General features: G+C 40.7%; 1 protein-coding gene across 2 annotated transcripts in view; it reads right to left on the bottom strand.

Moving 5' to 3' along the window:
- The window catches only part of LOC107725454 (STE20-like serine/threonine-protein kinase), a 52464-nt gene that overhangs the window by 23423 nt on the left and 16419 nt on the right, over positions 1 to 12622 (bottom strand). For both annotated transcript variants that reach the window (XM_016534699.1, XM_016534700.1), the window contains exons 2-5: positions 8819 to 8983; positions 3800 to 3848; positions 2713 to 2862; positions 2276 to 2348 (exon numbers count right to left, since the gene is read on the bottom strand). In XM_016534699.1, coding sequence (XP_016390185.1) covers positions 2276 to 2348; positions 2713 to 2862; positions 3800 to 3848; positions 8819 to 8983 — 437 coding nt within the window. The remainder of the gene's footprint in view (positions 1 to 2275; positions 2349 to 2712; positions 2863 to 3799; positions 3849 to 8818; positions 8984 to 12622) is intronic.

Genomic DNA, 12622 nt, shown 5'->3' with positions numbered 1-12622 from the left:
GTGGGGCAGCGAGGTGGAACGCAGGGACCCAATGCGGACGGCTTGTGAGCAGAGCGAAGAGGGGTCTGAGTGTGCGGTGCAGCACTTACCTGGTTCCACAGTTTGGCAGAGGGTGAATGAGTAGGGCCTTTGTTGATGCTTTCGAACCGCCCATTGCTGCCTGCTGGCGACAGAGGAGGATGAGTGCGGTCCGGGGTTGAACCGTCCGGCGGGGAAAAACAAAACAAAAGATTCTCCACCCGGCCCTCCTCCGGGAGAGGGAGTCGTGAGTTTGCCATCTCCCAAAGAGCAGATCCCTCCATTTCACCCTCGGCGACAAGCATGCTGGGGCGCTGCGGCCGGAGGGCAGGGGGAGGCAGCAGCTGCCCGCCGGGGCAGGAGGTGTTGAATCGCCTCAGTCTGCTTTCTGTTCAGCCGAGAACTGCTGGGCAAAGCTCTCGACCACGTCGCCGAAGAGGCCGGTCTGGGACACAGGGGCATTAAGGAACCGAACCTTGTCGGCGTCCCTCATGTCGGCCAGACACAGCCAGAGATGGCGCTCCTGGACCACAAGCGTGGACATCGCACGACCCAGAGAACCCGCGGTGACCTTCGTCGCGCAAGGTCAGTGGCAGTTCGGAGCTCTTTCAGAACTTCCGGATCGTGACCACCCTCGTGCAGGTCCTTCAGTGCCTTAACCTGGTGCACCTGCAGTAACGCCATAACGTGTAAGGCGGAAGCAGCTTCCCCGCAAGCCGTATAGGCACTGCCGGTTAGACCAGATGAATGCCTACAGGCCCGGGAAGGAAGTACCGGGTCTCCCCGCCAGGAGGAGGCGGACTTAGGACACAATTGCATCGCTACCGCCCGCTCCACCGGGGGGATCGCCGAATACCCCTTCGCTGCACCGCCGTCGAGGGTGGCGTAATTCTTTCAGAACTTCCGGATCGTGACCACCCTCGTGCAGGTCCTTCAGTGCATTGGCCTGGTGCACCTGCAGTAACGCCATAGCGTGTAAGGCGGAAGCAGCTTCCCCGCAAGCCATACAAGCACCGCCGGTCAGACCAGAAGAATGCCTACAGGCCCGGGAAGGGAGCAACGGGTCTCCCCGCCAGGAGGAGGCAGTCTTAGGACACAACTGCATTGCTACCGACTGCTCCACCAGGGGGGATCGCCGAATACCCCTTCGCTGCACCACCGTCGAGGGTGGTGAGGGAGGAGGAGCTAGAATGCCGGATTCCACTCGAGCCCTACCCTTTCGGCAGTCCGGGAAAGCATAGCAGACATCTCTGGATCCGATTCAGGCATTGCCACTGTCCCGGAGGGTGGCAGTAGGGCCCAGCGCGTTCCTTTGGCGGCTCAACTGGTTGCGAAGTGCTAGAGGAGCGATGGTCCCCCGAGGGTTGGTTCCCTGAGGGGTTTGCCACCACTGTAACCCTCAGACCGCCCGTGCTACTGCTGGAAGTAGTCCTTGTCTGGCCGCTGCCAGAACGAGCACTAAATCCCGGCAGAGGCAACGGAACTCCGCCCCCCTGGAGGTAGCGACGCCTGGTCCGCAGCTCCGAGATGGTCATCTTCCCGCAATGGGAACATGACTCATCCACGAATGCCACCTCAGCGTGCTTCATGCCCAGACACGTGAGGCAGCGATCGTGACCATCACCTGGCGCCTGGTAACGACCGCACCCAGAAACGCACGGGTGAAACAGCATCTTTAAAAAGACGATCCGTTGTCTTTACAAAGACGCACCCGTGGAGCTCTTTTAGAGAAATTGCTCTTTCAGGGAAATGCTCTTTTAGTGCTGACGCGCACAGGGGAAATGGCCGCTCGCAGCACAACAGGGGGGTAGTGCAGCCTGAAGTGAGCAACCCACTCGACACAGGAATGACCACCGCTGAAGCACTGTCCGCCAACACCAGAAGCTTCCAAGAGCGTGTTGAACTCGTAGCTCACTGAAGACACTTGGATGGAGCAGAACGATGTTGTCGCTAGGCTCCGAAGTGAAAAGCTGGTATGCATTTCACCGGCTGCCTTTTTATGCTCACGCTGTGATCAGCAGCAGCTGGATGCAATAATTGCATGCCAATGTGCATTGGCTCGTTTAGTTACACTCGAAGTAGATTGGTCTCTCGAAGCGAGATCCCCAATTCGTCGGTCACCGACGTGACTCGGAGTGACCGACTGAAAGGGAATTGAGAATAAAGAAGCTTATTATGTGCCATATTCACAGCTCTGTTCTTACGTAGTGACAGATCTCATGATTCAATGCAAGACTTGATAAATTGAGTGACTAACCAGTATGGTGTTCCAATGAAAGAGTCTCTTCTCTGAAGGGTCTTTGTATTCTTTGCAGACACTCCAAAGTCAGCTGAGAAGAAACATTGATCAAAATTAGAGACACACAGTATGGCTGACAACAATATGCAAAAAAGAGACACGATTTTTAATCAATAAGTAAACTTAAAAGCTAAAATAAACACATTTCAGTTTTCTTATATACGTAGCCTACATATTAACTGCTAAAGACACATTTCTGATACTTTTTACCAAAGGACTTTTCCATGACCTTTCCAGATTTTTAAGGTTACTGGATAAGATAAAAAATAAATAAAAATAAAATTACAGAGAATATTTGAAAAAGAAAGTGAAAAAGAAAACTGGAAAAATCAATAAATAAATAAAACTAAATAAATTGAAATGATACACATATATACACTTTATGAGGCTATTACCCAATTTGACATCTCCATCTGAGGTAAAGAGAATATTTCCAGCTTTCAGGTCCCGGTGTATAATCTTAATCTCATGGAGATAAGCCAGCGCTTCCAGTGTATGTTTACACACAACTCTGATCTGAGGCTCTGTCAATGGCCGCTCCAGCTCTGCAGACACACATACACACACACAAAATGACTGTTAACAGAGTCACCGCTAAGCAAGCACATTTTATCAGCTCTTTTTATTTGCAGTGATGTGTATTTAAGTTAAACCAGACAAATAAACTACAATGTAACAGTGACAAAGGGCTATGGCTCATATTAATAGCCATATTCTCTGTTGTTGTTTTTGGCTAGGTAGAGCATACTGCTCCCTTGTGACTGAAGCAATGCGAACAGGTCTTTATTACAGCAGCGCTGCTGGGATAGGCCCTCACAGAACAGACAGAAGGCAACAGAGGGAGTCATAACAGCACAAACAATGAGTCAACAAAAGCATTTCCATCATAAGAACACCTCCAACAGCAACACCTCTCTTATAGGCTAAATGTAGAAGAGGCCAGATTTTCATTACAGCAGACTAAATAGTAATAAGAAAGAGAGGTTTTATTCTTACAGGACATTGTTTACAATTGTGAAATGGTTTTTCCATCAACTAAGGTGATGAGGTTTTGTGATTGGAAACCGTTTTTGTAAATAGTACAGATGACACTGTACAAAAAGAGGGGAAATGGGACTATTTGTTAGGCATTTATGCATTGTTTTTGGCTGAATTAATACTGCTGTGAGCCATGAAAAACTTGTAAAGTCTACTTATGAATTTGCTGACATGGCATGTCACTGAAAAGATCTGATGCGTGTGGGGACATTTCACCAACACTTCCAACCAACACAGAAAAAGGCTGAGTCGATTTAAAAAGAGCCTAACCACTCAAATCTGACTTTGATAATTATATGGTCCAGTCCAGTGGCAAAAATGAGCACAGCGTGCTGGTGTGCCAGTGAGGTCTGGAGCAATGGAACATCATCGCACAGTAGAACAGACTTAGACGACCACAGTGCCTTCTATTTCCTTCAATTAAACAAAGACCATAAAACTTACCCAACATCACAGCGTCCACTGCTCCTCCAGCACAAAACTCAATAAGAATCTAAAGAAGGGGTGAAAGAAAGAGATCCAGAAGATGAATGAACTAAGAATGACACCGATGCCACAGTGTGCAATGTAGAGTTTACTTTGATTACAAGCATATGATTGGTTTGGTTGGATGGGTGTTTATCCCTCTCGGTAGAAATCACGTTCTGGGGGCACAAAGACCAGACCGAAAGGGGACTTCAGCGTCGGCGATTAAAGGGGCAGGGGCACAAGCCCCTGGCTCTCCCTGTGCACATGTACCACTGTATATTTTTTAATTCCTCCTCGTTTTGTTGTTGCTTCGACATGTACATAACTTAAAGGTGGGGTAAGCGATTTCTGGTAGCCAATGTTGACATTTGAAATCACCAAAACAAACACGCCCCTACCCCAAAAGGGTCTCGCCCCTATTTTGATAGCTCCGCCCCACACATACGTACGCAACCCAGGCAACGATTAGTTCTGTGAAACAAAGCAAAACCAATGTTACACCGTGTCTACACCGGACGCGAGTGGCGCGGCGTGACAAAATACTATAGAACTCATTATAATCAGTGATGCTGTCTACACTGGATGCGACATGACAAATCCCATTTGCAACTTTACAGATCTTCTTTATGCACCAAGAGCTTGTAACACTCCAAAGAGAAAGGAAAAATTTAAATCGCATCATATGACCCCTTTAATATGTGCGCAAATATATATACCACAAGGTAAACGGTATTGCACAATATTTGGGTACATTATGGGCATATTATTGGTTTCTTCTGGCTTCTATTCAAAGCACTAATGACTTCCCTTACAAACCTGTTCAGAGTCCTTCGTTAATGCCCCTCTCAGGTGTCATTAGAACAACCCATGATGAGATGAGAGCATTTTCTGAAATTGCTAACCCAATTACTAGTTTTATTAGATTACCCAAGCATTCACTTATCTTTTAGTATATTGGATAATGGTATTGAAACTTTAAACTCTGAGTGAAATGATAAAAGCATTATGCAAGTGAACTCCATCATATTACACTGACCACAGCATCATTAATACACCTAAGGTAACAGGTGCTGCAGGAAGATCAATACAAACCTTAGGGGTGGGCGATATGGCAAAAATATTATATCACAATTTTTTTCAAAAATATCACGATTCACGATTTTATCACGATTCTTTGTCATGTTGGTTTTACTATTTTGCAAGTTGTCTGAGCATTACAGCCAAACTAATTTCCCTATTATAAAAACAAAGCATTTCAAGGTAACAAAATATAAAAAAGAATAGCAGATTTTTTGGCTAAGGTGGGCGAAGATAACAATAATTCATTATTTTAATTTTTTTCAAAAATATCACGATTCACGATTTTATCACGATTCTTTGTCATGTTGGTTTTACTATTTTGCAAGTTGTCTGAGCATTACAGCCAAACTAATTTCCCTATTATAAAGACAAAGCATTTCAAGGTAACAAAATATAAAAAAGAATAGCAGATTTTTTGGCTAAGGTGGGCGAAGATAACAATAATTAATTATTTTATTTTTGTTATTAAAAAATAAGAACAAAGATACACATTACAAATACACATACAAATAAAACAGTGCTTTATTTTCAGGTACAATATTCAGCAGGAGCATTCAAGAAATTGAATGAACAAATATAAAAATAAAACACTATAGATTTATTATTATTATTATTAAAGCAAAGCAATTGTATTAAAGTTCTTCAGTCAAGAGTAGTGCGTGATTTTTCTCTTTGTGTTTTGTTGTTTTATTAATAAAGGAATAGTTCACCCAAAAATAAAAAATTCTGTCATCTGTCTGTCATTTCTGTCATAGTGTTTTATTTTTTTTACCATCATTAACTCACTCTGAAGTTGTTTTAAACCTGAATGACTTTCTTTCTTCTGCTGAACATAAATGTTATTTTGAAGAACGTGAAAAAACAGTTGCTGGTCCACAGTAACTTTCATAGTAGGGCTGCACGATATTGGAAAAAACTCACATTGCGATATTTTTTTTTCTGCGATATATATTGTGATATGGAAAAAAATCAGATGACTTCAATAGCTTTATATTTGGAAAAAAATTATCAATGACTGGGGTGATTTTGTAGGTGAGTAAATCAGCATAGGAAATAAACAAATTACAAGCATAAAATTAAATCTAATAAATCTGTGTTAAAGCTGCAAAAGTGATTTTTCTTTGTGTTTTGTTGTTTGATTAACGTTCATGAACAGAGAAAACAACAAGAACATTAAACTGCTGTGAACCAATATGCTGTTAAACATCCATTTTCTTTCTCAATTGTTTCCCTTCACCTAAGCCATAAGCAACTGTGCTTACAAGGATACTTACAGAGCACAGTATTTCAGGCACAAATAGACGCAGAAGTGAACAGAATTCAGTGTTCACGTGCATCTGCGTGGCTCTCACCGTGTCTACACTGGACGCGAGCGGCGCGACGCGATGCGACAAAATACAATAAAATCCATTATAATCAGTGATGCTGTCTGTCTACACTGGATGCGGCATGACAAATCCTCGACAGTAAACTGATGCCGCGTTCTCTTTATGACGTACTGACACAAAGTTCAAATGATATGCAACGGTCGCTTTGTCGCGTCCAGTGTAGACAAACTTTGGGGCCATTCACATGTCGCGCCTTAAAACGCGTGGGAAAAAGCCAGTCACGCCGCTTTCTCCTTCTTTCCAAAGCGCTCAGGAGAACTGCAGCTGACAGAATGCACTGTAGCACGATACTACGATATTTCTTCAAAAGCAGATCGTGGAGACATTTTTATCGTCCACTTGGGCTGGGCGATACGGCCAAAAAAATCATCACGATAATTTTTTCATATCAGTCGATATCGATAATTATCACGATAAATGTCAAATTTTTATTTCTTTCAAGTTTAAAGCCTGATTTTTGCTCCAAAGTGAAAGTTGTAGAAACCAGACCATTAATTTTCCTTAACAAAATAAATATCTAAATAGAAAAATTAATTTCTTAGTTTCTGCATGTTCTAATGAGTGATATTGTTTCAAATCAAGAAACAGGTTTGGGTTGCCTGATAATATTAATAATAATAATAAAACTATTTGTCTATTTGTTTTTAGGTAGCCTATTTGTATGAAAAACAGTAGTCTAAAAACAGTATAAATACACATGCTACAGCTTAATCAAAAATACATACTACAATTATATACCATTACTCTTTTAATAAAATTCAGTGTGAATATCCCAAATTTCTGGCACAATACCATGGTGCAGTGAGTGTTACTACATTAAATTTATGGTAAATGATGGCGATTTGTAGATTGAAAAGCCTTCTGACTGTCTCGTTGCACTCAGTGTTTCTCCTGTTTGGATTTAAACCAGTTTAAATAGGGCTGGACAATAATTAAATATCAATATGTATCGCGATATAATTTTTTTCAATAACGGTGATATGATTTTTAAACACATTTCCGATATTTCGATATACATTACCAGTTTCCCATACATTGATTTATTTGTGCCGTTTCTTTATTATCCAAAATGAGTCTGACATCAGTGCACTGAACAGTAAAGTTGAAGTTTATTTAACTTTAATTAAATTAAATTAAATTAAACTTTATTCTGTTGAAGTTGTCCAGGTCGCCAATAGCAAACAATGGAGCGCGCTCTGCTGGACAAACTAACTAAATAACCATTTCAAGCATTTTATCTGCGTTATATATTCTGTAAAAAAAAAAGTTCATATCGGCGGCATATCCGCCGATACCGATATATCGCGACAGGCTTATATCGGCCGATAATATCAGCAAACGATATATCGGTCGGGCACTAAAATTATATCGCGATAATTATCGCTATCGAATTATCGCCCAGCCCTATCATCCACGATCAAAAATCGTCATATCGCACACCCCTAACCTTATACTATACTATCACCCATGAGAGAAGAGTAGACAGAGATGACAGAGAATTATTACACAGTCACATTCGCAATCTCATCACAAACCCAGGGAACTTACAGTTTATTACACACCTCTTCACTAGGCTAGAGAGCTTCACCTCTTCCATATGTTAACTCATACTGTGTCTGAAGAATTAACTGTGAACACTGACAGGAGGCTGGAGAGTTATGACAAACAATTGACTGCTGAGCAGATTTTAGGCTGCTTTCTATTAATATTTTATACAGCTGACACTGAGTGTAGGAATGATCTCTCTACGCATTAAGAAGCATGCTTTTGCTGCTATGAGCTATGCATTCATATTTCTTGATTAGCAGCCAGGCTAAGCAGACTGGACTTGCATCTGATTAATTCATGAGCACTTTCTCTGGTCATTTGAAATAGGCCATTATCCTTCTATACATGCCAACCGCAGGGGGAGGATCATATGATACCATTCTGCCGTAATTATCCTGGAAGCTCTATGGTAGAAAAATAGGATCCACTGACACTCTTTAGACAGGAATAGATAGAGAGGTATTATTGTAGACTAATATAGAGCTATTAAGCCTTGCCATTGTCATTATTCAGTATTCAATTATGAAACATGAAATTAGCAGGTTTATGAATTGTTAAAGAAATCCTGTGATGTGTTTTTGAACGTTACTGAGGAAAAAAAATTATATGGGGAAGGACTTGGGATCATAACACATAAGATTTCATTGAGAAAAATTGTTAGCCTAATTAAAAAAATAAAATAAAATAAAAAATAAGTAAAAATACAAAATTCAAAACTATTGCATTTACATGGAGTTACAAACTTGTTACAAAGCCCAGAATGAACGTTATGCTTCTTTAATAGGCTGTAAGAGTAAGACATGATTTGTGTACAAACACTTTTATCCAACAGCATAGTGCTACTCTTTGATGAGTAAAGCGAGAGTGAAGTGTGCTCTCACTCCTACTCCTCCTACAGAGGTCAGTGTGTGTGTGTATGTGTGTATCTGGCTGCAGTACGGCTGAAGTAACCAAACCCCTCCTGAGAAGAGTCACTCACCCATAGTTTGCTCTCATAATAGAAAGCATCCAGCAGTTTGACTATGTACTGATGGTCACAGGAGGCGAGGATGTCGATCTCCACCATGTAGTCCTCCAGCTCCTCTTCTGTTTTGGTATCAATCACTTTAGCTGCAGCCAGGATCCCGGTCTGTTTGTTCTGAGCCTGTGATGAAAGCAACCAATGGGAAACATTCAACAGGTAGCAAAGGCATACAATGTGTTCTATGATGCTGTACAGGCCTGGTATTCAAACAGCAGCTCTTGCATCAGTTTAATGTAAGTGACAGGGGCTTTTTCTTCATTCTGTAACAAATTTTCATCTGAGCTGTAATAACACTTAGTGTCATTGCAAGTCACATCTATGATGCAGTGGCGAATGGCGATGTTACATAAGCGCCAGCGTGGCACTGGCCCACTCAGATTGATGGCTAGTCCACCCAATGTATATATGCAAAGTATAAGAAAAAAGTACATTCTGTACAATAACATTCTGGTGGATGAGTGCTGACCTATCAGTTGTGTGCATCTACTCTATGGCGAATGGTAATTGCAGGAGCTGAGTGATTAATCCAAACCAAGTGCAACAGCCACCGATTGGTCTTTACTTATTGTCCCTACTCATTACACCCACCCATAACACCTGAGATCCAGTTTCTATTGGTTGAATTTCCCAACGTTTTAAAATGACATCGGAAAACACTGCATTATCATCATCGCAACCCAACCGAATTTAATGCCACTTTATTTGATTTTTTCACTTAATTTATGTTTACCTCAACATCTACGCATTGTGTTATGGTGTTTGGGCTTATTATTATAATTATTAAAAAAAATTTTACATGAGAGAAATCTGCATCCCTATTTTTCTCTCATGTATTGCAAAATGATGTTCTTTAGTTTGAGAGAAGGCTCTGAGGTCGTCCCTATTTCACCAAGGTCCACTTTAAAATTTCTGGCCTCGCCACTGCTATAATGTGCTTCTGCACACTGGCAACCAATCGGGCACAATCAATAATTTGAAGCTCAATTTCTCTGGTCTCAGCCTCGGACTGCCTACATAGCATTCGCTAAACATTTGATGCATATGGCACACTAAACTGGAAACACTCCTGCAAAATCTAAATCTGATTGGCTGACTTCTACCAGGTTTCTGGGAGCCTAGTGTGTAGGGTTGGGTACCGAACTAGGTATTTTTAAGGGTACCGACCGAATTGCGTCGGTACTACCGAGTACCGATTCACGTTAAATCAATCGGTGCCAAATTTCGGTACCTGAGAACGCATCTGGGCGCATACGCTACAGAGAGAGAAAGAGAGACCCTGTGACGTGAGGTCACCGCTGCAACTCGTTCAAACAACACACAGGGCAAGCCGAAATGTTCTGAAGTGTGGTTACATTTCTAGGGCCATATGGTTTCTGAGAAACCGTGGACGGGAGCACAGAGTCCATTCATAAAAACAATTTACTCTATAGTAATAGAATTCGTACGGAATTCGTCAATTTTGGACGAATAAATCAAAAGTAGCCACTGCCACTTCATTCGAATCGCGATATGAACTAGTGTCTGTGAATATTAAAATGCAAAAAGACAGTTTAAATACAAATCCTGCATGTTCCGCTTGCCTCTGTATGTATGAATGGCGGAAACGCGGTTTTGTTTACTACACAAATACTGAAGCACGCGTGACACTCACGGTGATTTTCGGCCTCTGCGTCTCACTATATGACGACATGAACACAAAAACATAATCTCCAGAGCTGCTGTGAGAATCACTTCGCGAGAATTTTACCGTTTCATTTGAGAAAACTAGCATCATCATACTGTATACACACAGAAACTTCATGGCAACCGGTCAAAATAAAAGTACAGTTGAACATGTAACAGAAATATATTACTCTTATATTACTTTTGTACAGTATAATGTACATCTTTAAATATTAAAAATATAAATTATTAATTAATATTATAAATATATCAAATTTAAATAAAACAATTAAATGATAAAAAATAAATATTACAACCCAGATTAATCACTTAATTGTAGAAAAAAATAATACAATTATTAGAATATGACTTAACCTGATGGAGGATGCGCTCAGTCATTCAGGCAGTCTCTCTCTCTCTCTCTCGTGCGCACTGTTTAGGCATGTTTTGTGCCATTGATTGTCATCGTCACCCTCAATAAAAAAAAACAACATTTATTCATGCTAGGGTGTTGGCGGTGAATCCAGTGGAGAGAAATCCCCCACAACTAACAAACTGGCATTCAGATCTGCCTCCATTTTATTGGCAACACCCCAACTTCCAACGATCCAATCAATTCCCGACGGATGAAATCAAGTCTCGCCCTCTCATTTCAGATGCCGTTTCACTCGGATATACTTCACAGCAGAGAAGAAAAGACAATCGCAACTTCCGTTTCATGCCGACTTTAATTGTAGAAAAAAATAATACAATTATTAGCCTATTAAAAATGTTTATATTACAACCAGATTAATCACTTAATTGTAGAAAAAAAGAATACAATTATTAGCCTATTAAAAAATGTTTTAAAGGAATATTCACACAATTTTTCTTCCATGTATTTCATTCAACAGTAAACCTCAGCTTGTTTGCCAAAAAATAAAAGGGTTTAATTTTCATTTGATTTAAAATAAATGTTTAATGCCTTCATTTGATTTTCAGAAAAATTAAAACAAGAATTTCTGGGGGAAAAAAAAAGAAAGAAAGAAAAAGTTTGTAGGGCCCTATTGTTCAAAATGTTGAAATTGAGACTTTTGGACTTATTTTTTCACTGAAATAAACGTTTTTGTAATTACACAGAGAGTAAAGTACTGAAAAGAAGTACCGTTGGGTACCGGCACCGAAATTCAGGTACTGATACCGGTACCGTACCGGTTAAAATGTGAATGGTACCCAACCCTACAAGTGTGTGGCAGTCTTTATTGGTCTGCCAGGAAACAAAGCCATGTCCTTGAAGACAACGAGCGCCTCACATGAGATACTAAACTCTAGATTTAAAAATGTTTGTGAAGGTGAACGCCAGTCTATTATTGTAGCAACATTTACCTGCCTCTAATCATGAGATTGAACAAAACAATCTGTTATTAGACTCTTTACATGTCAGTCAGATGACCTCTTCCTCCTATCATCTGATATGAAGTGCAGCTTCAGAGATTGTATTTTTACAAATAAAATACACTGTTAACTTGACCTCTGAACAATGTTCCCTCTAAGCTGCGCGCGCGTGGCCGCGGTGGAAGAAGTAATGTGCTGCGCACACGCAAAAATGAGTTGGGAAAGCCATTTGATTGTATTCTAGTAAAAACTAAAAATTGCAATGATCGGGTTAACCGCTATAAAGTTGATGTCGCTATAGAGTTAGAACCGGTGAATGCGGTTTACAGGTTTCATAGAAAGAGAATGATGTGCGCCAAATGAGTCGCTGTAGAAACCGAATACTTCAGTGGTTGTGGACGAAATAGCTCAAATCGAGAGCAAATGCAATGACATAAAATGTCCTCGTGTTTTAAAGAAGAGTGTCTTGATTAAGTGCTGGAAATAGCGGATGATGGGCAGAGAACAGTAACAAAACTCAGAGACATTTACAGTCACACACAGGTGTATTGTGCAAATTGTACTTCATAGTGATGTTTAGATAGCTATAGAAGAATTCACGTTCACGTTTTGTTTTATTTTGAAAATATTTAACTTGCAGATCTCAGTTTAAATACTTCAGTTTTTCTATTCTCTTCTATCAGTTTAAATGCTTCAGTTTGTTTTGATATTATATTATATTAT

This window comes from Sinocyclocheilus rhinocerous, unplaced genomic scaffold (genome assembly GCF_001515625.1).
Source record: "Sinocyclocheilus rhinocerous isolate Xijiao unplaced genomic scaffold, SAMN03320098_v1.1 scaffold366, whole genome shotgun sequence".
NCBI lineage: Eukaryota > Metazoa > Chordata > Actinopteri > Cypriniformes > Cyprinidae > Sinocyclocheilus > Sinocyclocheilus rhinocerous.
The sequence above is the reverse complement of the archived record's forward strand: the minus strand, read 5'-3'. Positions and strand labels throughout refer to the sequence as shown.